Raw genomic sequence first — 26,905 nt, 5'->3', positions numbered from 1 at the left:
GGTGAAACAAAAAGAGAGAGGATGGCCTTGGTGTTATTTTACAATGCACTGAATTCCATGCAATTTGCACTCTTTCCACTGTGCAGCACAAACTTACACTTGTGTACGTTCTCTATGTCTGCAGGGTCTTGCAGGATTTTAGTCAGCCCCTCCAGCAGCAAGGCGGCTTTGTGGTATCGATATGTGATATCTTCGGTCTGCTGAAACATCTCATCCAGGGCTGCTGACTGAACCTGCAAGCAGTCAGGAGATTCACTTACAGAAAGTGCATTAAGCAAGTAATGAAATGAGAAATTCAGAGTGAATGAAATCAAAGTGTCATTAACAAACTCATTCTGAGCCTTAATTTAGCTGATCTGTTTTATAACTAAGACAACAAAATGAAGTCCAAGAGCAGGTAGAGCCTGTGCTGAGTTCAGTAAGATGTGCTGCACTTCTCAGCTCCAAAAGCACTTGTTGATCTTTTGTGTTTACTTGGGGTACAACAACATATGAATAAACACAGAATCATCAAGGCTAGAAAAGACCTCCAAGATCTTTAAATCCAACCATTAACCCAGCACTGTCAAGTCCACCACTCAACCACATCCCTAAGCATGTCAAAAACACCTATGTGTTTTGTGAACACTTCCAAGGATGGGGAATCCACCACTTCCCTGGGCAGCCTGGTCCAGGGCTCATCTACTCTTCCAGGGAAGAAATTGATCCTAAAGTGCAATCTGAACCCCCACTGGCACAACCTGTGGCTGCTTCCTCTTATCCTGTCACTTGTTACCTATGAGAAGAGGTCAAGCCTCACCTCCCTCCAACCTCCTTTCAAGTAACTGTAGAAAGTGAGGTGGTCTCCCCTCAGCTTCCTTTTCTCAGGGTTGAACAACTCCAGTTCCCTCAGCTGCTCCTCAGAAGACCCTAGACCCTTCAATCTGCTTGTTCTTATGACCTAGATTCTCTTGCAAAGATGACAACTTAATGGCCTGACTAAACCATTATCATAAGATCACAGAATGGCTTAGGTTGGAAAGGACCTTAAAGGTCATCCTAGTCCCAAATCCCCTGACGTGCACAGGGACACTATCCACTAGATCACATTGCTCAAGGACTCATCCAACCTTGCCTTAAACACCTCCAGGGAGGGGGCATCCACAACTTCCCTGGGCATCAGGGTTAAGTGCAATATTTGCCAGTATCTTGTGTGACACCTATGTCAAAACACTTCCTTCTGATCAAAAAAGCAGCTGCACTTCCTGGATGGTTATTGCCTCTCCTCCATGGCAGACAAAAATTCATCTATTCCATGAGAAAGCTTCTATGTTTGCACTGCCATTTGTGTGGCCTGGCTGACGTTGCTCAAACTGACCTGCTGGATGACACAGCTCTTTCTGTTGCTCCTGTGCTTTAGTAAAGCCTTACTGGATGAGACTTCAGCACCCAGGGCTGAGTGGCTCAGGAGGTCATTTCCTACTGTTTATGTACCAAATGTGCTGATCTAGGGGAAATGTCCCTGAGGAACAGTATCTGCCAGGAACTTTAGCCACAGTTAAGGCAGGGCAGGAAGCAGAGTGAAAGAAATAAAAATTACCATCAACAGAATTTGGGAAGCATGCATTCCCTTTGCTGGTTACATAGAGGAGAAGGAAGACATTTGTCTCCATGTGCTACCATTGGAGTAAGAGGAGTGACTTACCATTTCTACAGCACAGCTGTAGATGAGCTTCTCTGCAGTTACACTGTTGATTTCATCAATGAACCTCTGCTTGTCCGAGAAGAAGCGGTTCAGCTTCTCTGTCAATTTCTTGCACATGCCGATACAGAATTTGTATCTTTCATTGAGGCTCTTCACAACTGGAAGAAAGGTAAGAAGAAACTTCAAACAAAGAAACAAAACCCCCAACCAAACAGTGACAAAGCCTCAGTTCAGCTTTTCCCAGCACTAGCAAAGTCAATCTGTTAGAACTTGTGCTTTTGATGTTTATTTACTCTGCCACTGCTATGAATTGTGGCCCCATCTAATAATTTCCATTTCAAGTTAATAACTTGCCCACTTCTCAGCAATTTCAGGCTGTTAGCTTTGTTTCCTATCAGCATTGTGCAACTGTACATATCCAGAATTCTCTTGTCCAGAAGAAAAGAAACAGATGTTGCAACTTGAGCTCTTTGAGTGATGTCTCAGCAAAGAAAAAGCACAAACAAAGCGAAGGAGGAGAAGCATTTACCTTGCTTAACAGCAGTGGATGGGTTCAGCTTCCCTGATTTGACCTGTGCTTTGGCAAGATGCAGGGAAGATGCTAGTAACTGGGCAGCTTTCATGTACAGCACCAGCTGCTCTACTTGTCTAGGAAAAAAGGGAACAAAAAAAATTATCAAAGCACCTTTCCAGAACCATTAAAGCCATGGACAGAGATCAGTTTTTAATCACAGCCCAACACAGGGCCCAGCAGCAGCAGTAAAGGAAGACAGATGTTTAAAATGCAACTCCACCCCTCCCTTCCCTTCACAAACACTCTGTCACGGGTTGAGAGGACATCTGCTCATCTAGGAGCTGCAGCAACAAACTGCTCTAATGCAGGCATTTGAGAAAGGAACACTTATTTGTGGGGACTGACTGCCTGGGGTCAACGTCTCACCACAAGCGACTGGGTGTTCTTTTCATGCAGTGTCATTTCCTATGCCCCTGGAATCCTCAGTTGTGAAAAGCAAACCCTTTGCAGGGTTGTTTTTACAACGTTGGGGTTTGGTTCAGGAAGAAAGCAGGAAGTGGATCTGCCCTTTCCCACCATTTCCACAAACATCTCCTATTTCTCCTTGCTTTTGATTTTGTATTAAGGCTGATGGGTTCCATTGAAAAATGGGGAAATTTGGACACTCCCTCCTTGTTCCCAACCTCCACCCTCAGTGCTACTGCTTCAGTCTGGCCAATGGAAACACAGAAGGGCTCAGATCTGATAAAAGCTGGTGCCCAAATTTCCAAGGTTAGACACGCACCACTACACCTCAAGCCTGAACTCCTCACCACTTCCCCCAGCTTATGAGGCAGGACAGAGAACAGTGTCCTTTTATTTGCCTGCTAGGAAATGTGCCTCTGTCCTTAGCTTTTAACAACTGAAGACAGATCAGAAAGAGCAAAGTCCTACAAAAGATTCTACACAGCAGAACGAGCACTCCCAGCAAAAATGGCCCAGTTTGAATACATTTGTGGTGAATTCAATGCTCAGTAATTCTCCTGATGCTATCTGACCACACACTCACCCCCATTCTTTGCTTAGCTGGCTGATCTGATCCACAACTATGCTCTCCTGGATTTGGTACAGTGAGACTGCAGAAGTACACAGGTCTGGGTTTCCTCCTCGCACTGCTGTCAGATCCAGGACGCACTCTGTAAATGTCAGCATCATGTTTAGGTGACGCAGTGTATCTGTATGTTCTCTCTGTCAGAGGGAAAGATGACAGCATTTTAACCAGTAGAAGCCATAAGGCAGACAGGCAAACTTAAAACTCTGGCTAATCATTTGATTATTTCTTAGTATGTTACATCTATGCAGAAATCACACTGTTGGAGAGCCAGCAATAGGGACCACAGAACCACATGGGTTCAAACAGATCAATAGATATTAATCTGTTCTCTTTGTTAATGATTTTAAGATACTGTAGCTTATAGTTAAGAGTCTTTGAACAAAGCCAAAGGCACTGGGACATGGAGTTCTATGTTTGTTGAAACCTGAGCAACTAAAGGAATCACAAGTGGGACACATTACTTGTTATTATATTATCAGCAACCCAAAAGTATGCACGGCACTTGTATGAGAAGCCAGAAGGAACATTTGGCTTTTATTATATAACAGACTTGAGACCTGCAAGAGAACTGATCTAAAGCTTCATGCTTATCTGCTTCACTCTAATTTACACTCAAATCTAGAAATATTTTGTGTTAAAAGGTGGCTGTTGCCAAAGTTCACAACTGAAAACTAAACAACTTCAGTTGGAGCTAGCAGCTCACTGCTTCTTGGTGATCACAACAGGTAATATCATCTCTACTCCAGTAAAAAAAGTTAGCCTTCAAAACTACTCAAACACATCTGAGCAATATTTATCACTTTTCTTTAGTAATGCTGAGCTAAATACTCTCTCTGTGCTAAGAATGCAGTGTACTGTCAAACATTCATGTCGCAACACAGGAGCCAAACACCTTCCAGCAACATGTGAATGAGAAAGCAGAACAGCAATCTGTCCTGAGAAATTTACAGTCCAAGGATAGCATTCTGGTGAAAGACCACCCCAATTTGTGTTTCAAAGTGTCACTCCTCCACACTTCAAAAAAAATATAGGACATTCTTCCCACAAGTAGGGTTTAATGTCATCCACTGACTGTGAAGAAGAAGCAGTTAAAAACAATGCCCAGAGATACTGCTACTGTCAGCACCCATGTCCAGAGACTTGGCATTAAAACAGAGACCTCTTTGGAAGGCTCTGGTGAACAAAAGCAGTCATGTTCCTTTGGTTACCTATTCAAATACATGAAATGCCACTAATAACCACCAAAGAGAACCTGGCCACCACTGATACAGGAATATTTTCAAGATGTTAAAAAAGAATGTGAGATATTGAAGAGGAAACTGCAAAGTGCACCAAGCAGTCCTGCTTTTAAGCACGGCTCTATTTTAGCAGCATTGTACATTATAAAACATTAAATGATGTTTTCTATACCTCCATTAAGGTTTCCTCAGGCAATTCAGGAGCTTCAAAAGTGATAAAGCCCTCTAAGCTGGGAGGTGAAGTACCATAAGGCATGTACTTCAGACTTGGAGCTGCCTCGGCTCCCGGAGGAGAAGAGCCCATGTAAATACCAGGAGGAGAGCCCATGTACACACGGCCACTGGTGGAGCAGAGAGACCCTCCAGAACTGTTTGATCCAACTACAAAAAAAACAAACACACACACACACATTCAGTCTAACAGGTTGTCCCACCTGGCAGCACTGGGGCTGCCAATGACAAAGTAGTCATCACAGATCCAGCCTTGGGAGGCTCTCCTCATCATTCCTTTGCTCTGTAATATCAATCAATGACAATTTGTGACACAGATTCTTGGAAATGGCTGACATGGGTTGCAAGGCAGAGAGTCCAAGAGTATAGCTTAAAGATTGTGCTACAGGGCACAAAAGCACGTTGCTGTGGATTCCTGCTTGTCCTCAGCAGATGAAGGTATTCACCTTGACATCTTTGATATGTGGCAACACAGTTGAGACAGACCCAAATGCAGTCAGCTCCCACCCCTTGTGGGTTGTTTCTGGTGCAGTGCACAGCAGCAGGCAAAAAAGCCAATTCAGAAATGTAACTACTTCTCTGCAGCTTTGTCACAGAGATTATTACACTCCCTGTGGTGGGATAAAGCTGTGTACACAGGAGGCGACACACTGCTGTGTTGTAAATCTGTGCCTCTGGCCCTCTCTTTAGAAGACAAAAGGCAGAAGTTGTCTCTATTTTACGGAGCACTTTTACTGTATGACCTAGAGGACCTATTGTGCAAGGCAGTAATCAAGTTACTGCCCCAGAAGAGGGCAGGTCCAACACTCTGAGGTCAGCAAAGTCTTACCTGAGGTGGTTCTTGTTCTGAGGACCATATGGGTGCAGGTAGGAGGGGTGGCACTGCTTGGAGGAGATCCAACAGTAAACATGACAGCCCGAGAACCTGCTCCACTTCCCATGGAAGGAGGTGCCATTGCAATGCCATAGGCCCCTGCTGGAGCTGGAAGAGAGTAGGTCAGCAAGTTGGTTCCCATTACCAATCAGTAATTATATATAGCAAATTGGAGCACAGTATGCTTTGATGTAGATCTGAGCCTTGGACCAGTTAGAAGTTCTGACAGCAAATAAAACAAGCCGATTGGACAGCCTTGGAGATACACAAGAGTCAAGGTGCAGTCTGCACATACCCCTTTATTTTCAATCTCTCCCTGCTCTAGTCTTCCCTAGAAAAGAACAACAGTTTTTCCTGAAAGCCAGAGGACACCATCAGTCCTGCAGCAGAAGATACAACAGAAAAATTCTAAAGGCAGTCCAAACCCAAACCCCTCTAAGCCAGCAGAGGCAGCTGAGATATTTCTGTACTTGGCACAGCAATAGGTATTTTCCTGTCTCAGTTATTTTTAAAGCTATAGCAAAGAAATGGAACATATCCTCTTAAAGATCAAAAAAAAAAGCCTTCTGTACTGAGGCTAAAAATTGTCAGGACCAATTATGGAAATTGGAAGCAGAAGTGTTTCTAGTTGGCACTCCATAAAGCCAGCCTGGATGTCTCAGTTTGTTCCTTACCTGTATCCATTGGTCGCTCTGTATTGAGGCTGTCTGTACTGCCTTGGTACATCTGGCCTCCAAGAGTAGTTTTAACCTGTTGATCTGAGAGCTTCCCAGTACTAACAGACCTGGACAGAGAAATGTATGAATTCACAACCAGATTCTTCAGTGGAATCTTTCTATGTAACTTCCAACTAAGCATGACTAGTTGAGAAGTGTTCCTGCCCATGGAGAGGGGTTAGAGTGGATGAATTCCAGATCCTTGCTATTTAGAATTCTTCAACCAAAGTACAGAAAGCCTTGAAATCTCACTGTTCACCATGGACCTACTGAAATGGAGCTAACTATAAAAATAAAGTCTCCTATTTATCTCAAAACATTTATATTGCAAATGTTGTCATTAAGATTTTCAAGCAAACACTGAAGAGGCTTCACAGAAGCAATGAAATTCCATATTGAGATAATCAAAACAAAAGGGAACTAAACAGCAACACAAAGCACTGCAGGAAGTCCATGCTATATTTATATCCAGTACAAAATGTTTCTGTTTGTACACCCCAAACCTCAGCAGCTCCTCACAGCTCGCTCTCCCTGCATGCCCTTCCCCTCCAAGCTGCTGTGTGCAGAGCACATTCTGCTGCCACGTTACCCACCCAGCTTTACAGGTTAGGAGTACTGTGATGCCTACCTGCCAAATGTGGTTTTACTGTGCTGTTCTCCTGCCTGCTTTTCACCTCCCTGGGGGGAGTGGAAGTGTGTGAAATCCCTTGGGTCAGTGATGTCTTTAGGCTGCAGCGAGGCATCTGCTGAGCCCTGGCGATTAGCCAGAGCCAGCAAGTTGGAGGACGCTTGAGTTTTGGGTATTTTGAAAGGAGCTGTTGCCTTTAAGAATCAAGACCAAGAACACACAAAAAGCAAAGTCAGAACCCCAAAACAGGCTTGGGAATGGTTTCAGGCAGTGTGTCACTACCTCACATTTCACTGACAGTGGCAAACTTAACAAACCTTAGTAGGAGAGCCAATGATGGTTGGCAATGGAGTTTTGAACAGCCAGTCTGAGCTCCTAGGTGACGATCCCATATGTTTGGTAGGTGATGTTCCCAGGCTGCCTGGCCTACTTGGCTGTGGAGAATGACTGTATCCATACCCAGCATAGGATGGGCATACTGGGTCTGAATGCTGCTTTCTGAGCTTCTGTTTGTTTTGATAAATATCTGTCAGAGTAGGAGCACTCTGCAACCTTGCTCCCATCAAAAGGGACTGTGGAGATTGAGATGGTGGTATCGGAGAACCTGTGGGGATGAAAAACAAGGAGGTAAAATTCTGCTTGCAGTGCTTGGAACACGTATCAATGAAGCCTAGGAGGCCAGAGGATCAAGATTCAACTGAAAGGAGACTGGACTGCAAATACTGTGAGATATGTTTGATCACCAGCTCACTAGATGCAAAGAGAATGGACTTAGCCTGTGGGCTATATGGACTAAGGCTGTGTTACACTGATGAGATGTTCAAGCTGCCAAATAGGCCAAGATTTCAGGGTGACAGCTGTACTGGCAGCTGCAGTAACTTTGGCAGCCAGGACCAAGACAAATAAAGTGGTTGGATTCAGCAGGAATGGCATAACCAACACTGAAATTTCAAGTGCAGCCACCAAGGCTCCAGACTGCATAGAGGTTCTCAAGAGCTGGAGTGACACTCCTGTAAACAAGTGCATGCATGAGACATGGCAGGGTAATGACTTGTTTTGTACATAATGACTTAATTTGCAGACACAAAAGGCAGCTCATCTCATGGTTCCTGCAAGAAAACTAGGTGCTAAACAGAACCAGATTATTCAGATGGAACAGTTTGGGATCCTTACTTTGTGCAGGCAGTCCCTTTTTGGTCAGACACTTAAGTCTGTCCACACTTCAGTGTGAGTGCAAAGCTTCTCCTGAAGCAAATGAAGAGCTATAAGCAGTCATTTAAACAGAGGGCTGTGAGAAAATAGCCCTTATGAACATCTCACCTACTAAAAAGGTGCTCTTGCTCCTTTAAAATAAGAAACCTGAAATTTAATGAAATGGTCTCCTCTTTGTGGTATTTTTATGTCTTGTGATGAGGAACTGTGCAAAGTTACAAACAGTCCATAAGGCTTCAGCTTTATGGCTACAGCTTCCCAAAAAGGCTCCACTTCGTGTTTGCTCCAAAAAAAGTGCCCAGCTGTTGAGACAAATCTTTCAACCTTCTTAAGCCTATGCTTTTGCTAGTTAGATGTTGAATATGGGCTACCTCATCTTGATTGCATTCCATTCACCAACAGGCTTTAGAATGGCCTTGCTGCCTGCAGCTCCAGCAGAGATCAGGTCGATTTCTCACTAAATTCCCAGCCAAGAATCTGCTTGTCTGAAATCCCCCTCTGCTTGTCTGTCTCATAAGCACTGAAAATCCTCACCTGCTGTTTCAGAAACCACTCTTAAGTCTCACTGGTTACTGCTCTAGTGTCACTGCCACCAGAGGGAAAGCTTCTGAATTAGAAGTTTGTCCTCTGCTGTCACTGGCAGCAAGAACAGCTCAATTAAGTTCAAAGCCACATTATGACAGACAACTTCAGTCCTTAGACCACCTCAGTGCAGATGACCTCACTTCACCCAGCAGCAAAAGACAGCTTCCCACACCCATTTAAAGACTGGGAAACAGACTTGCTGCAATTTGTGGTATTTTACAAATAGAAATAGCACTGCAGTAATTTGAAATTAAGAAATGCAAGTCAAGGAGGAAAAAGAATGCAGGAAGCAGATGGAGAAATGAAACGTTAAAAACTCTCCCAGCCATAAAAGCAGCACTGTGGTATGCTACAAGTACAAGTCAGTCTGACACTGGGAAAAGCCAATAAACCAACAGCCCTATAAAATTCTATCCAAAGAAAAGATGCAACAAGAAAAGTATAGACACTGCTTTGTATCCTCTTCAAACACCTCCTCTATTTTTCCTTTTCTCCAGAGGAGAGATGATTTCAAATTGGAGCTACTCATTCCTTGTCTTCAGTTGAGACTGCCAATGGCAGAGCAATTATGAAGGCAATTTGATGAACTCATTTCATAGAATAGAATAGACCAGGTTGGAAGAGACCTTCAAGATCGTGTCCAACCTATCATCCAACACCACCTAAATCAACTAAACCGTGGCACCAAGCACCCTGTCAAGTCTCCTCCTGAACACCTCCAGTGATGGTGACTCCACCACCTCCCCAGGCAGCCCATTCCAATGGGCAATCACTCTCTCTGTGTAAAACTTCCTCCTGACCTCCAGCCTGAACCTCCCCTGGCGCAGCCTGAGACTGTGTCCTCATGTTCTGGTGCTGGCTGCCTGGGAGAAGAGACCAACCTCTGCCTGTCTACAACCTCCCTTCAGGTAGTTGTAGAGAGCAATAAGGTCACCCCTGAGTCTCCTCTTCTCCAGGCTAAGCAGCCCCAGCTCCCTCAGCCTCTCCTCACAGGGCTGTGTTCCAAATCCCTCACCAACTTTGTTGCCCTTCTCTGGACACGCTCCAGCAAGTCAACCTCCTGCCTAAACTGAGGGGCCCAGAACTGGACACAGTACTCAAGGTGTGGCCTAACCAGTGTAGTGTACAGGGGCAGTATGACCTCCCTGCTCCTGCTGGCCACACTGTTCTTGATGCAGGCCAGGATGCCATTGGCCCTCCTGGTCATGAAAGAATTCCCAGATATTTGAAATATGGCTACCCCAAGAAATGAAGGCTGTCATCTCCAGATGATTTTGGAAAGTGTTCAAATAAGGGGAAAAAAACCCACAATGCCATTTCAACACCACCTCTTAGACAGCAAAGAGTGTAACTGGCATTTTAGATAAAGAAGAAAATACACCCTTTAGCTTTTCTTTCAAGAAGAAAATGTGCACAGAGCAAAGGCACATCTTGCTGAAATGCAGATTCTTATGCCCAGTGCTTCTAGCATTACAGAGTGATTCTATCTTTAACAGTCTCAGAACATCTTCAATCTTCTTTCTCCCTGATCTTCCCCCCCCCCCCTCCCCTGCTGGCATGTTGTAACAATTTATGACTTGCAAAGCTTGCCGACTGCTTAGCAACACCAGCATCAGCTCCCAGTCAGTTTCCCAAGGGAATGACGAAAACGTGCTGCACGCTGTACATCAGCAGTTCCTCCTCCCTCTTCTGAGAACTGGCATGACAGAGCTGGTCTATCAAAAACCAGATTCTGAGAAGCATGTTACTACCATTCATTCCATGCCTGTTTAAAGACAAGTATCATCAGAGCTGCTTTTTCATCTTGAGGAAAATAAACTCCAGTTGCTCTCTTACTGTGCAGGGAATTAGCTATGGGGAAAGGTGTCTCGATACAGCCACAACTGGGCTAAGTTTCTACATCACCTACCCACAGCCTCCTATTAAGCCAAACTGATGTAGTGCTGGCTCTCCTCTGTCACAAAACATTATAGAAGCTCTGTCAAAACACTGCTGGTTGCATTGTCCACAGTCACTCACCTGAGAAGTTTCTACTCCTTGATTCATGTCCTTGAAGTTGTCCACAACAACAGTGCCCAAGCTGCTCAGGTATGGTTCCAACTATGCAAACAAAATCAAAAGGTGAATTTACACTTTATACTTCACCTACAAATGAGAGTAAAGCAGAACAAAATCCAGTTAGTTTACTTCTGTGAGTCACTTAGCAGAAATGAATACTGCAAATGTCACCTAGCAAGGCAGAGTTTGGTTTAAAATGATTTCAAGTTCTGAACTACTGTTCCAGATAAAGCTTCAATAATTGCCAAGACTGTATGGACTTACCTAGTGGTGAAGGAGAATAGGGTCTAGAAGATCCTGTGGATAGCCTGCGCCCAACAGCCTGTGCAGTGTCAGCTGGCACTGGGGAACAGGAGCCCATCTTCATGAAGCCCATTGGGCTGGTGTTGGAGCGCCTCACAACTCCGGCTCTAGCAGGGTGAAAAGAGTGGTTACACACTCACTGTGGCACCTGGGATGCCTTGAATCTTCAAACCCCTCTAAGGAGTATAGCCATCAGTTAAAGAAATACTGATGTTTATACAGAAAGGTATGATGTGGAAGCTTATTAAGCTAATAAGCTAAGCTTCTCATATTGAAAACAAGCAAGGCTTAACTCCTTCTCTTCACATTGACTTGAGGAAATTAGAACAGATATCCCAGAACACACAGGTTCCTAATCTTCAAACAGCATGAGCATCCAAGTCTGAATTTAACAATCAAGAGAAATGTATTGCTGACAATGTCCATTTTCAGGTCAAAGATTATGACAAAGTTTCCATTCTGGGTCTGGTACACAGGTCAAAAAAGAGACTTGTTGGGAAAGACCCTGCCCAAAGTGTAGCAACTATTATAGACTCAGACATCCTGACCAAATCAAAATAATGCGAGAACCATGGGTTTTGTTTTAGTAAAGATCTCCAGACTTTCTGAGCAGTCTCTTTCTGAGTCTTTGACCTTCACCATGCTGATCCTGTTGACCACAAGGCAGAGAATAACTCTGGCACACTAGAACCTTGTAATAAGACAAGCTGGTTTACTAGGATGCCAAGAATTGTTTCCTTGAAATTCTGCAGAGCAATGCATTCATCTCATCCCTATGTGTGTGGAAACAGAACATAACTGATTACTGACTTTCCAGTTCATGATGGAATACCATGTAATACACAGAGAGGAATAAAAAAAACGGCAAGACTTCATCTTTTTACCTTCTTGGGCTGTGTTTGAGTGAAAGCACAAGCTCACTTTGGTTTTGTGACAAATATCAAGTGCACAGCCAACAGTCTTGACCCCGTGAAGGACTATTACTCGTTACCATTGACACGTCTGATACCAAGAAATGGTATCAGCAAGAAAGCAGTGAAGATCTGTCAGGGTACAAATACAGCCCAGAAGGGAGAAAAAGGAGTTAAAAATAATTCATCATTCAAAGTCTCACCTTGGTGATCCGTGGGGGTTTGACACGGGGCTGGCAGTGGAGGACAGGTTCTGTTCTATCCGCTGGTAATTCCGGAGCTGAGTGGGAACCGGGATGGGAGCAGTTTCGCTGCGGGGGGAAACCGAAGGCTGACAATGCCTGAAGTTGGAAGGTATGAAGACAGGAGATGAGCACTGGGAGACAGATCTCTCTCTGAGCTGTACCATCGTTGAAACATCAAGAGAATCTAGGAAACAGGCCAGTAAGTTGCTTCTGCACTCGCTACATGCAGTATGATCCCAGCTTATCCTAAACTAGCTCTAACACTTCCCAGAGGATGGTCAGGATCTGCTGGTCACTACCTACCTGTCTCACACTGGCTGGTCTCAGAGGGAGCTGAAAGTGCAGTACCAGCTGAAGCACTTCGTCACACACCACAGCAACCTACCAATCCCTACCGACTTCCTGCCAATAAACCTGTGCTGTTTACGAGGCTTCAAAATAGCCTTCTAGGAAAACCCACTGTGCTAAGAACAGGAAGTTCAGCAGCAGGGCTGGAATGTGTACAAAAAGCCACTGAAGCACAGTCAGAGATATCCCACGAGACAGCATGAACTTGCAAAAGGAAAACATGTTATGTAACAAAGTCCTGACCAAAACGACCAAAGCCACACACCTGAACATTAACCCATACTCAAACTGCAGAGCAGCATTACCCAAGTTCAACTGAAGTGTCCCTGACCTGCCTTATCTCAGTGCACTATCTGATAAGGGAATCAAACCACTGCAAAGTAATCAGCTACCAATCCTTTCCAAGGAAGCTGCAATTCAAGGGAAAGATTTCAAACAGATGGGCTTTGTGGAAGAGAATCAGTTTAGTGTCAGGTCCTTTATTGACCACCTCTTCAGAGAAAGATCAGGAATTCTTGCAGGAAACGTGAGGAAAGTTCTACCACATGCTTCAGAAAACAAGCAGCTAGAAGACTCACTGCATGGTTACAGCTGAACAGAAATCTGGGTCTCTGTTTGTCTCTTTGCTACCTCTGAAAATGAAATACTACTTCCCAATACACATAGAACTTCCATGGCAAGTTCTGTCCTTTTATTCTCACCCAGTTTCAAGCTACTACAGAGCTGTGAGCACACAGTCAGCAGAAAGCCTGAAAGTTTTCACCTAGGTCTCAAGTGAAAACCACCCAAAGGCAGTGGGCAGCTGGCTAACAACCCACACAACACACTGAGGTAGCACAGGGAGGCTCCCTAGGGTCAGCCTCTGGGAGAAAAGAAGCAGATGTTATCTAAACTGTGACAGTGACACTGAAGAGGCCATGAAGGCACTTTTAAAGTACTCAACATGGAAAATGCCCTCTCTGCTCTCACACAGCCTTGCAGGTACATCCAGGCAAGCTCTCTGCGAGCCATGAGCTAACTGGAAGCAGTAATGCAGTGGTTGTGTGGTGGGGAGGCAAAGGACAGTACTTGGCCTTTCATCAAGGCTCCTGAGCTCTGGTTAGGCATCCTCCAGTCTGATATGGTTTGTTATTGCTTAGAGAAAACACAGTACAGATGTGTGCAGAGCTGCATGCAAATCTGTTCCTCTGAGATCCAGAGAATAAAATTAGCAATTAACCACAGGAGAGTGAACTGCCTCTACTTATTCTGTCTGGAGCCTGAGAAGTGCCTGACCATCCATGGGTATAATTCATCCAGTCTGATCAGCTCATCAGAAAAATTCACTGTTTCATAGGGCGTAACTTTATGTGATAAAACAGTGAAAGTCACACACTCTGAAAGCACATTGCTCAGGAAATTAAAAACCAAACCCAGCATTGTGTAGAACATCACACACTCTGCTTCCTTCAGAACATGCCCCAAGCTGCCAGTTAGTTAACAAATGTACTGAATCAGTAGTGAAATAGTTCTAGTATAGTACAAACACTGAAAGTATGAATGGTAGCCACCTGTTTCTAACCACAGGGCCATCTAGCTCTGAACTTGGCAATGCACAGATACCATAACTGACATTTTCATGCAACTTGTAACTCTAAAACCTGTGACACCTGACAATTGAAAATAGGAAATGACACTTTGTATGTGGCCAATCCAGAGCAAATGGATTTTCACAGCCAAACCATTATCTGCTTTTAAACATAAAAGGTAAGACTAGAGCTGTATTGACAGCCCACGTCAGCAGATTTCCCAAACTGCACAAAGATCAGCACAAAGTAGCAAACTTTTCTTGTGACAAGCATTTCTGAACAAATAATGCTGACTTGCAGCCCTGTAGTATTAGCAGAAGCCAAAACCACACACAGCATAATAGCTCTGTTCCCCATTTAGCTACTCATCCTCTTTCTGTTTGTACTGAAAATGTTATGAAATTCATTACTTAGTCAAATGACAAATGTAAGCCTTCTGTTTAGGTAGTACATGAATAAACAGCATGATTAGGCTTTACATTTTCCAGTATAATGCAGGCAAGATGCCAGGCACCACTGATGTACATCAGTTCTGTTTCAAAGCAGCACAAACTCAGTCTACAATCATGGGGAAGGAAAGGGGACTTAACAGTCCTGCTGCTGGAAAAACTGCAGTAGGTGTTTAACTCTTTCATGAGGCATCTCCAGTATCTTGGGAGACAAAGCTGAAATTCACAGTGATCACTTCCTCAGCAGCCACACCCAGTTACCACTTACAAGCCAATCCAGCCATGAGACACAAATCCATAGCAATCTGGGCTTTATAGAGTCCCCTTCCCTCACAACTACTTCTGAAAATGTATACTGCATTCAGCACCTTGGCTCACTAGAAGTCTGTGCTGTGCTTCGTAAGACCAAGGACAAGTCAGTTATGGCTCTGAAGTTCTTGCTTTCAACCAGTTCAAAATTTAAACAACAGAAAGCTCTCTTTCCTTAAGGGAATCTTTTGGGGACACACCAGAGCCAGAAGTTAACTGTGAAACTGTCAGCCATTAAAATGGGTTAGGTGTAAGAGAGCCTGGACAAATCAGGTCTAGCTTCCTCTCCAATTCAGTTTCCAGTAGCCATTCATAAGTAAAAAAAAACCAAAACATAGAAGCAGAGAACCTGTTTAAGAGAGGAAACACCAAGTCTACATCACACACCTGTTAGCTGTAGCAGAAGCAGTACTTCGAGAAGAGGCTGAGGGTGGTTTCTGTACAGTTCCTGAGCTTCCAGAAATAGTTAATGGTGACTGCCTGTGAAAACAGAACCCACTGTCAGAAGACAGGTCATGACATCAGAGAAACCATCTGCTTTGCACCAAAGCTTTCTGAATTTAAGCTCTTTATGTATTAGTATGAAATTCAATTTAAATTCAGCTCTGCCCTGGTGAGACTACCCCTGGAATACTGTGTCCAGTTTTGGACTCCCCAGTTCAAGAGAGGAAGGGTCTGCTGGAGAGAGTCCAACAAAGGCTATGAGAATGATGAAGGGACTTGAACATCTTTCCTGTGATGACAAAGACCCAGGACTGTTAGTCTGGAGAGGAGAAGGCTGAGAGGGGATCTTAACATCTACAAATATGTGAGGGGTGGGTGTCAAGACAAAGGTCCAGGCTTTTCTTGGTGGTGTCCAGTAATAGGACAAGGAACAACAGATACAAACTGGAACACAAGAGGTTCCACCTCAAGATGAAGAGAAACTTCTTTGCTGTAAGGATGACAGAGTCCTGGAGCAGGCTGCCCAGTGAAGCTGGGGAGTCTCCTTCTCTGGAGACTTTCAAAACCCACCTGGATGTGTTCCCGTGTGACCTCCCCTCTGTGATCCTGCTTTGGCAAGGTGGTTGGACTTGATCTCTAGAGGTCCCTTCCGACCCTTAACCTGTGATTCTATTGTTCTATGACATTAATCTTTCTTGAAAGCCCACACAGCTATGTAAACCCACCACTGTCAAGGGCCCAGCAGCCCCTTCTACAGAACAGGAGGCTTCTTTTGGACAAAGCTCTTCACACCTACCCTCCACACATCAAGAACTCGCTGGAAGCCCGCCTGCCAGCTGCTCCCAATGGCATATCATCTGCAGGAAGCAGAAACACATAATGAAAATCCACACTGCATAGCAGAACCTTAAAGAACAAGAGATCTCCAGTACTGCTGTTGTAGAACAGCTGACCAGCTTTTCTCACTGACAATTCAGGTTTGGAGGATGTTGTAAAACGGCAACGTGCTCCATCCAAGCCTTTCTACTGTATAAGCCCAGCCTGATGCCTTATCTCTCATTTAAATCATTTTTATGGGTTTACCTGCACTTGTTTATTATCTGAGGCTCTACAGCACGGACTGTAACTGTTCAGTTAATCTGAAGATAACATGCCTGTCTCTACTAAAATAATCCTTGGGTTCCTTTATCAGCAGCTGTTTACAACTGACTCCTCCCTCCTCCTGCCAAACCTCAGTATTTTCCATGACTTTAAATCACTTTGGTCTCTTTGTCATATCTGGCTACTCAAATGAAGATGAAAATGTCCCAGAAGGACATGCAGGTGCACCAAACAGTCACTCTTCAAAAGAGCAAACTCAAGAAATTCACTCCAAAGTGAACTGACACACACATAAAGAGCCAAAGGCTAACTAAGCTCATGAAGTTTTATTACACATGGAAATTGGTTTTAAATGTAAAAATAAGAAAGATTCTTACATGAGTGGTCTGAAGAGATATTGTGTGGGACAAGGACAAAGTCATCTGTGTCACAAGAGGAGTTCTTACTACTGGTACTGGCAGAGTCTTTAGAGACCTGAAGATAGTTAGGAGGACCCAGTGGTGGGGAAGACAAGTTTTCTTCTTGAATATGCTGCATGTCTGGCAGAGACTGGAGAGGGGTGGAAATAAATATTAAAAATGATTGCAAATCCAGTGCTTCAGAATGCAGGATTGTTCTTTTAACCATGATGCTTCTAAAATGAGAGTTATCATTAGCTTTGGCAAATAAAAGGTAAATCTTTACCTTTATTTAGAATAAACCAAACCAGGTTTGAAGAGACCTTCAAGATCATCGTGTCCAACCCATCAACCAATCCAACCCACCTAAACAACTAACCCATGGCACCAAGCACCCCATCAAGTCTCCTCCTGAAAACCTCCAATGACGGTGACTCCACCACCTCCGTGGGCCTTAGAGCCATGTTTTTGTTTTGTAGGCATTAAGAACTGTAAAATGTATTTTAATTGGCTGTTTCAAATAGTAGGTAACACTGTAGTGTCAGTTTAGGCTGAGGGAGCTGGGGTTGTTCAGCCTGCAGAAGAGAAGATCCTGGGGGCACCTTAGAGCTGGCTTCCAATACATGGAGGGATCCTACAAGAAGGCTGGAGAGGGATTTTTCATAAGGGTGTCTAGCAATAGGACAAAGGGGAATGGTCTGAAGCTGAGAGACTGGATCTTAGGAAGACATTCTTCAGAATGAAGGTGGTGGGACCCTGGAATAGGCTGCCACAGGAGGTTGTGGATGCCTCCTCCCTAGGGATGTTCAAGGCCCGGTTGGATGAGGGTGGGAACCTCTGGCAGGGAGGTTGGAGTAGATGACCTCTAAGGTCCCTTCCAACCTAAGCCATGCTATGAAAATGCTTTCTAGAGATCATTCTGTAAACCAGAGAACTTACTGGAGGAGAAGCAAAACGGCACGAAGGAGAGCTGCCACAGGAACTGCCGGAGACAGAGCCAGCATATGTGGGCACTGGTACAGGACAAGCTAGAAGAGGAAAACCCAGGAGAGAGAAAATATTGAAAGGCTTCAGCCTTCAAACTCATTTCCTCATTGCTTTTCATTCATAAACCCTTACACAGCTTAGAAGCACAGCACATCCTTAAACAGGGCAGGGTATTTAAGTTCACTTGAAATGCCAAAGGAACTAGTAAATAAGAATCACATTTCAGTCTAGCATAACGGAAAAAAGGGATTCCAAACACAGCCCCACCACAGAGCACAACAACAGACACAGGAAAACATCTCATGAACAGTGATCTGGCAGGTCTTTCCTCACTTCCACCCCCAGCATTCATCATTTACAGGAACAAATAGAAAACCAAAACTACTTACACTTTTTGACTGTTGAAATCTGATCTAGGAAAGGGTGGTTGAAAAATGCTTCTGCAGAACGAGAAACAACCCATGGTGAGTACATCTACAACTGACACAGAGTTTACAGGCTGCATCGTGGATGACAATAAATGGTTGCCTTCCCACAATCAATATTTCAGAGCCAGAGAGTTTGAGTAGCTTATAAAAGATTAAAGCTTTCTAGGTTGTGTGTTGCTAGAGCATTTGGAAACAAAAAACAATCAATTGAAGAACTTCGAACAACAGGCAGTGAGGCAGATCAGACTGAATCACTGGAGGACATTTTCTGACTGTGCTTGTGGATCACAGACACAGGAACCTTCTCATACTCATCATGAACTTGTGCTCTTTACTAACTCACTTTTAATTTGCTCTTTGAAATGAGCAGCATCTCTCACATCATAGTATCAGTCAGGGTTGGAAGGGACCACAAGGATCATCTAGTTCCAATCCCCCTGCTATGGGCAGGGACACCCCACACTAGATCAGCCTGCCGAAAGCCTCAACCAGCCTGGGCTTAAACACCTCCAGGGACAGGGCCCCAACCACCTCCCTGGACAACCCATTCCAGGGCTTCACCACTGTCATGGGGAAGAACTTCCTCCTCACATCTAGCCTGAATCTCCCCACCTCCAGCTTCATTCCATTCCCCCTAGTCCTATCACTACCTGAGACACTGACAGTGTTTTCACTTCTGCCATTCCCAAGGACTGAGGCTAACTTTTCAACCCATTAATGCTGCTCCTTAGGTGGCTGAAAATGACAACGGAGCAGCAGCCATTCTCCTTCCCACTAGCAGAATAAGTCCTGTGCAGCCAGTTCATAGCATAAAGCAGAATAAAATAAATACATTTCTTTCACCAATTAATTTGTTTCACCAGTTAATTTGTTACTGTTTTAACAGTTTGCTCTTGTTGCAAATGGATGTGCTGAGGACAGACTGAAGGAGTTGGGGCTGTTCAGTCTGCAGAAGAGAAGGCTCCGAGGTGACCTCATTGTGGCCTTCCAGTATCTGAAGGGGGCCTACAGGAAGGCTGGGGAAGGACTTCTCAGGATCTCAGGTAGTGATAGGACTAGGGGGAATGGAATGAAGCTGGAGGTGGGAAGATTCAGGCTGGAGGTGAGGAGGAAGTTCTTCCCCAGGAGAGTGGGAAAGCCCTGGAATGGGTTGTCCACGGAGGTGGTTGGGGCCCCGTCCCTGGAGGTGTTTAAGCCCAGGCTGGACAAGGCTCTGGCCAGCCTGATCTAATGTGGGGTGTCCCTGCCCATGGTAGGGGGGTTGGAACTAGATGATCCTTGTGGTCCCTTCCAACCCTGACTGATACTATGATACTATGACTTAACAAAACCAGCTGGCTAGTAGTTTAAAGGAAAGTTTTATGCTACAAGAAGCAACCTTCAGCTGGTATGGGGAAGTTGAGGGTTGGTGGAAGCTAGCTGCTGAGCTTTGTGAACTTTCATGTTCTAACAGTGGAGGAAAACCAAGGCTGTTCATCAGGCCTAAGCAAACAGCAAGGGAAAAAAAAATAAATAAAAGAAAGTCTGAGGTCTGCAGTATCTCCTCTTCCTTCAACAGCACCTTCCCTTCCACGAGGTGATAAGGAAGGGAGGCTCCAGGTAAGGCAAGGACAATGTAATGATTAACTTCACCACGAGGACTTCAGGTGCTCTCGAGCTTTTGTACAACACCTGCTGTTCTGCTTTATATTGCTGGAAGATCAGCAAGATTTCCAAAGCTATTTTTACTTTAACAACAGGCAGCTGGGCTCAGTTATACACTCTCCCTTTCACTCCCTTTGCTAAACACATTCCAGAGCAGCCCCTGTGAGGCCCTTAAGTGGCCCGGCCAAGGAAAACATGACTTTCATCACTGCCATTCTGCTTTCTATTTTTCTTTCTAAGCACAAATGTGTTCTCCCACTACCACAAGTGACAGAGTGAATTTCCCATGTTTGAAGGAACTGTAGGGATCAGCACACCCAGAGTGCAAAGTGGAATCAATTACTCAAAGATCATGTTTGGGATGTGGTAATTCTCCTAACAGATTTATATATCAGCCTCTGAATATTGTCACTATAATTTGGGACATTTTACCCAATTATCAAGAGTTCTCTCTGGATTAAGATTTCTGCCCAAATTTTTATGCACAGCAGTTAAATTGAGTTATGCCAATCACATCTCCACACAACCCCCCATGCCTGGTTCTCAGAGGAGTAACACCTTCATTATGATAGAATGGCTTAGGTTGGAAGGGGCCTCACAAAGCATCTACTCCATTCCTCCAAAACTTGATTACATTAAGGCAACCAACTCCACATAGAACCAGAGACCTCTCCTCCTAGTCTTGAAGCCAAACCAGCAGTTAGAGTGACAGAAGACTGTGACATGAAGTTTAAGGGACAGCAGTTAACACTGTGGGGGGTAAAAAAGGCTGCAGCTGAAGTAATTAAACTAATTTATGTGCATAATTGCTGTGTCATTATTTAGGTAACTCCTGACTGACAGAAGTTACCTAATGATTCATTTTGACTACTCTGCTTGCTTTATAACAACAGAGAAATGAATGTACATGAAACATACTGTACTGCACACAAAGGTCAAGACAGTTATTCTGGTCACATGAATACAGCTAATAAGGAAAGTCAAGAGAGCAAAAGGAAATGTTACATACCAAAGTCCATTCTATCTTTTTGGTTTCTCTGAAGCAAACCCAACAGCAGGTCAGCCAGATAAGCTGATGTTTCTCTAGGAATGCTGCACACAAGAGGAGGTAAAACATGCATTAAATTTAATGCATGCATTAAATAATGCATAGCACATTAAATTTCAGGAAGTCAGCATTCTGCCATGTCCCTGAGTCCTCACTGTACATGCTCTACAGCCTTAGTACAGGACCCTTTCAACTCAGCAAGGTACAATGAAGGCAAGATGCAGCATGACTCAGTGGTATCATACCTCAGCCTTTGCAAAGGCAGCAACATCAGATATTGTTATGAATCCCAGGCATTCCCAAAGATGAAAAGGTGTGCAATCAACAAGTGTAAGTGACAAGAAAGGCCACAGTGACATACCTAGGAATCAAATTCCTGTTCTTTTCATAAAACATTCTCAAATCTTGAGGACTGTTGGCCTGTCAAATAAAAATGTACATTAATTACAGCTCAGTTTCATGGAGGAAATAACTTTTGTACCTCTGTACACACACAAAAAGGAGGCTTTTGCATATGGGCATTACAGGAGAAAACCCCAAGCACAGTAGTGACTTCAGCACTGAGTTTCCTTATACATTTCCTCTGGATTGAGCAAAGCATAAGCAACTTCTCCCTAGGTATCCCCAAGCAATCTGGCCTTTGAAGTACCAACACTCCACTCAGACATCACTGCTTACTTCTGGTTTCATGACAGGGAAAAAAGCCCTGGAATAGTCCCTGAGACTAAAAAGAGAGGAAAAGGAAATAAAATGTTACCTGAAAAGGTGGCTTTCCAACAAGACACTGATAAATCACAGTTCCTATGCTCCACAGGTCTGCTTTAGCATCATAGTGTTGAGACATAATCACTTCAGGGGCCTGGAAAGAACAGCACAATCTCAGAAGGAAAAAAGCCACCACAAAGCAAAAGCCACAGCAATAGGAATTCTACAGCTGTTCTGTCAGAGCAGTATTAGCAGAGACCACTTTATTGAAAGACCAAAGGAACATTTTAACCTGCACCAGAGGACTTGAAAATTCCATCTGAAATGAAAGCTACATTTCAAACCCAGAGGCAACTAGAAATGTTGATATTCCAAAGAAAACATCTAGTGATTGGCATGGATGGCAGTAAGAGGTCAATTTTACTTGCTTGGTTTATACAGCTCTTGTGGATACATTTTGCATACACAAAAACAAGTCCAGGGAAAGCAAAACGACCTTCCCATGATCATACAGTACAGTAGTGGTGAAGTCAGATGGTTCAGTGCTCAATTGACTACCACACTAATTAGCAGAAATTAATGGCAATTAACTCCAAATTGTGCTGTTAAAAAAACCCACAAACCCCACATGTGAGAGACAGCATTAAGTAACTAGAATTAAACTGGCTTTTTTTCCCCTCCTATCTACCGGTGTAAAACTTTTCTAGCTTGTATTTCTTAGATACTGGAAAAGAGATAATGCCCTACTTCAGGGGCAAAACAAAACAGTATGGAAGTGGGGATGAAGCTACTTTGCCCAAAAAAAAGTAATGCTATGATATATTGCCTTTAAATTCTCTGAGCTTTTTGCCTTTCTGCAGTTGAACAAAATGTTCATCTTCTCTCCACTGTTAGAAGGGACCTTAGGGATTATCTACTCCAAATCCCCACTGTGGGCAGGGACACCTCTCAACTAGACTCAGCAGCCCAAGGCCTCATTCAACCTGGCCTTGAACGCCCCCAGGGAGGAGGCATCCACAACCTCCCTAGGAAGCTTATTCCAGAGTCTCACCACCCTCATACTGAAGAGCTACTTCCTAAGATCCAGTCTAAACCTTCTCTCCCTCAGCTTCAAGCCATTCCCCCTTGTCCTGTCACTAGACACCCTTATGGTAAGTCCCTCTCCAGCCTTCCTGTAGGTCCCCTTCAGGTACTGGAAAGCAACTGAGAGGTCAGAGTCTCCTCTTCTGTAGGCTGAACAACCCCAGCTCCCTCAGCCTATCCTCACAGCAGAGGTGATCCAGCCCTTGGGTCATTTTTGTGGCCCTTTTCTGGACTCGCTCCAACAGCTCTGTGTTCTCCTTATGATCATGACCTCCAAATCACAACAACAACAGGAGCAAGCAAAACTGTCACAAGGTGAACTGCACATTGCCTCTAATACTTCTGAAGCAACATCAGGCACTTGCCAACTATTTTGTTCAGGCAGAGGAATGCTTGAGATTAGCACCACAACCTGACATACTGACACTTACCATGTACATAGGGGAACCACACAGAGTTGCAGCCATCATGTTGCTATGCAGATAACGAGCAAAACCAAAGTCAGCTATGTAAAGAAACACATTTGTCAAGGCAAAGAAAGAGAATTTTCACCTTTTTATTGTTACAGTCTGGAAATGAAATCTGTACAATTATCAGAGAGAAAAAGACAGGTATCATACACAGCCAACTCCATGGAACAGTGAAATCTATGTCACACTGCCAGGATCGTGTATTATCTTGCAGACAGCAAGCCAAGAAACAGCAGTGGCATCACTTGCACAAACTGCTGCTCAGCCACCTCTCCAGCTGCAGAGCACTCTGCCTGGCGTCAGCAGGAAAGGATTAAAGTCAGTGGCTAAATATAAATGCTTCATTAGGAGTGATGAATATACAAATCTGCCTCAGTGAAATGATGTCAGGTACGAGTTTAAGAAGTCAAGTTTCAGATTCCTGAATTTTCCACGTAGGCAGAAGCATCTAAAACTATCAAGTGAGGACAGCAAGAAAGGAAGGTGGTTTTTTTTTTCCCCCTCCTCCATACTATTTTGAAGATGGAGTTGGAATAGATATCAGATTCTTGGTTGAGATAAACATAGAAAAGAAACATATTAAACCCAAGGTACTCTTAAATGGACACTCAAGAGGGAATAATGAGATTCAAACTTCTGAAACATCCTCTGAAGAGGAGTGTAGTAGTATCCTGAATAGCTGACATCCCTTCCCAGTTACAATGCCTAACCTCCTTCTGCCAAATACAGGTCATAACCTACATTTCTAAACTCCTCAACTAGCAGGAGAGTCTACCACAGCAACAACAACAAAGGCAAATCGAAACCAAGTGGAACTGCAACTGGACTCTCACAAGCACACAGGTTTGAAATGGCCTAGAGGATACTTGAAAGGTTCAAAAGTTACAGATTTCTGTCTAACTAAACAGTTTAGTACTAGAAACGTCAGCTAACCAGGTTTCTTTTTCCTGCAGATTTAATCAGAAAGGCCTCTATGACTCAACCTCGTACCGAGAATCTGCATTACAGCACAAATCACTCCAGACTTACTGTCTGGTTGGCGTCAATTTTATCCACACCGTATCCAGACCACCCTCTGTGCTTTAACTACAAAAGCACTTCTGAGTAGGGAACCAATCCAACAGTGAGGGTTTCGCTTTGGCTCAAAGGAGAGCACAGTTAGTTACCTATCTTGATGCGGATGCCACTGACACTCGACTTCCTCCGGCTGGCATAAGACAGCAGAATGTTCTGCGGTTTGAGGTCTCGATGAATGATTCCCTTGCTGTGCAGAATACGCATGGCTGCTGCAATCTGCTGGAGGAACACTCTGATGGTATCTTCACTGAGAGTTCCTTTAGCTGGAAGCAACACACACATTAGCAGATGAGAAAATAAATGCCATTTTACTGGGGCAAAAAGCCCTGAACTTCACCATGAAGAACTGGGGAAACGATGAAGACAATCAAATCAGCATGAACTGCATCTGGAACAATCCAATCTCCAGTATTTCCCTACCCATGCATATGCTCTCAACAACATAGACAATCTCTACAGTTCTGCTCTAGCTGCAGTACTCCAAATTATCTGTTTATACAGTAGTTTATTCAATTTGGTAGTACAGGAACTGTAAAACTTCTCCATGGAATGGTTTGGGTTGGAAGGGACCTCCAAAGATCATCTATTCCAATCCCCTTGCAGTAAACAGGGCCATCCTCTGCTAGATCAGATTGCTCAGAACCTTGTCAAGCCTGAATACCTCCAAGTATGAGGCCTCAACTACCTCTCTGGGCAACCTGTTCCAGTGTTCCAACATCCCTATAGCAAGACCTTGTTCCTAACACCCAATCTAAATCTCCTCTCATTTCAAACCATTGCCCCTCGTGCTATCACTATAGGCCTTTGGAAACAGTCCCTCTGCAGCCTTCTTGTAAGCCCCCTTCATGTATTCTTTCACCACTAAAGCCTCAACTCACTAAAAAGGCAAAGGAGCCAAGAAAAAAGAACTTCACAGTTTGGAACACTAAATACCTCTACAATCATGTTACAACTTCAGGCCATAAAACCTGTTCTTTGAACAGATTATTATGGGGACACAGATAACCACTCTGCTCAAAAAATTCATCCATGATAAAATTTATTTGAGAGGGGGGAAAAAAAGAAGAGATGTACTTTTGAAAGTCTCTTCAGAAGGTATTATCTCATTCTGCAGTCTGAAGAAGTACAGACTGCAGGAGCTGGATGATACTGTGTGAGTCTTCCCAAGGATTTTAATGGGAAGTGAATTAGGCTTTTAATATACACAGTTACCATAACAATAGCTGCTCACAAAAAGATTCCCTTCAACACACTGAGATAAAGAGGCAGGTAGAAGAATATTTTCCATCAAGAAAAAGTATGAAGATTAACATCTCAGCTCCAAATTCTGTTTGTAATAACAATCCATTTGTCATGGTTCTGTAACTTCAGCCTGCACCTTCAGCAGAGCCATGTTGAGAGGTAAAATCTCTCCTAAGCCAGAAATGCCTCTTAGCAGAAAGCATTATTATATAAGTAATTAAGTATTTTTAAGCTCACATCTTGGAAAAGAAAGCAGGTGGAATGAAAACACTGGGAGTAACCCTCAACATACGACTTCAGAAAGAGAAAAGCACACATTTCTGCCAGCATGGTCTCTGTGGTTAGCTGCACCTTCTGCCCTATTTGTAAATGTGGGAATGTTACACCCAACTGTCTGGAAAGCAGTGGCAAAGAGCATTTTCTCTCTCTGCATTGTTTTATTCACCTCATTGTGGGGTTATGCCTTCAATGATGAGTGACATTTGAAACAAATGCAAAACCCTGATGCCTTCCCTGCAGCTTCAAAATCTAGTTTTCAGGTTGCCAATGTGGCACACATACACTCAACAAACAGCATTCTGCTGCTGATATAACTGGAGCCAGAATACAGACCACATGGATTCCTGGTGAATTCAATTACTCTGACAAAGATACTCTAAAAAATCACATCAGGGTAAGAGTGCATTGTGGAATTACATTCTCTGAACAGAAACATATTTAAATCACAAGGGAAAAAAAAACAACAACCCTCAAAAGAACAGCAATGGCTAACAGGAATACAGACTATCAACATGTAATGCAGGACCTTCTTAATAAGGCCATACAGCAATCAATTACCTTGCAAGTAATCTGCCAAATCCCCACCATTGCAGTACTGTTAAAAAGAGAAAAGGTTTTATTCAAAACAAGCACTGAGATACTTCCTGCAGAATTTTAATGCAGATTTTACTGATCTCTTCACAAAAATCAGGCCGTCTTTTCCAGCTGTTCACCTTAAAATTGTGTCACTTATTGGTAAAATTAAAGACTTTAAGGCTGGGGTCAGAGTGGCTGAGAGCTCCCAAACAGAGAGGGACCTGGGGGTGCTGACTGACAGCCACCTAAACATGAGCCAGCAGTGTGCCCAGGTGGCCAAGAAGGCCAATGGCATCCTGGCCTGCATTAGGAATAGTGTGGCCAGCAGGAGCAGGGAAGTCATTGTGCCCCTGTACTCTGCTTTGGTTAGGCTGCACCTTGAGTGCTGTGTCCAGTTCTGGGCCCCTCAGTTTAAGAAGGACATCGAGACACTTGGATGTGTCCAGAGAAGGGCAAC

At 43.9% G+C, this 26,905-nt stretch overlaps 1 protein-coding gene across 1 annotated transcript in view; it reads right to left on the bottom strand.

Moving 5' to 3' along the window:
- The window catches only part of ULK2 (unc-51 like autophagy activating kinase 2), a 43,220-nt gene that overhangs the window by 2,318 nt on the left and 13,997 nt on the right, over positions 1-26,905 (bottom strand). Inside the window, exons 5-27 of the mRNA XM_068154746.1 lie at positions 26,431-26,467; positions 24,441-24,614; positions 23,236-23,309; positions 21,774-21,875; positions 21,378-21,436; positions 20,978-21,060; positions 18,286-18,336; positions 17,849-17,937; positions 16,889-17,060; positions 16,207-16,267; positions 15,354-15,446; positions 12,251-12,388; positions 11,098-11,243; positions 10,795-10,875; positions 7,296-7,582; positions 6,979-7,172; positions 6,309-6,418; positions 5,590-5,742; positions 4,702-4,910; positions 3,247-3,425; positions 2,214-2,332; positions 1,685-1,842; positions 98-233 (exon numbers count right to left, since the gene is read on the bottom strand). Of these exons, the coding sequence (XP_068010847.1) occupies positions 98-233; positions 1,685-1,842; positions 2,214-2,332; positions 3,247-3,425; positions 4,702-4,910; positions 5,590-5,742; positions 6,309-6,418; positions 6,979-7,172; positions 7,296-7,582; positions 10,795-10,875; positions 11,098-11,243; positions 12,251-12,388; positions 15,354-15,446; positions 16,207-16,267; positions 16,889-17,060; positions 17,849-17,937; positions 18,286-18,336; positions 20,978-21,060; positions 21,378-21,436; positions 21,774-21,875; positions 23,236-23,309; positions 24,441-24,614; positions 26,431-26,467 (2,905 nt within the window). The remainder of the gene's footprint in view (positions 1-97; positions 234-1,684; positions 1,843-2,213; positions 2,333-3,246; positions 3,426-4,701; positions 4,911-5,589; positions 5,743-6,308; positions 6,419-6,978; positions 7,173-7,295; positions 7,583-10,794; positions 10,876-11,097; positions 11,244-12,250; positions 12,389-15,353; positions 15,447-16,206; positions 16,268-16,888; positions 17,061-17,848; positions 17,938-18,285; positions 18,337-20,977; positions 21,061-21,377; positions 21,437-21,773; positions 21,876-23,235; positions 23,310-24,440; positions 24,615-26,430; positions 26,468-26,905) is intronic.

Source organism: Melanerpes formicivorus, unplaced genomic scaffold, assembly GCF_026170545.1.
Source record: "Melanerpes formicivorus ecotype bairdi unplaced genomic scaffold, bMelFor1.0.p_v2 SCAF_29, whole genome shotgun sequence".
Classification (NCBI taxonomy): domain Eukaryota; kingdom Metazoa; phylum Chordata; class Aves; order Piciformes; family Picidae; genus Melanerpes; species Melanerpes formicivorus.
Note: the sequence above shows the minus strand (reverse complement) of the source record. Positions and strands in the feature narration are given on the sequence as shown.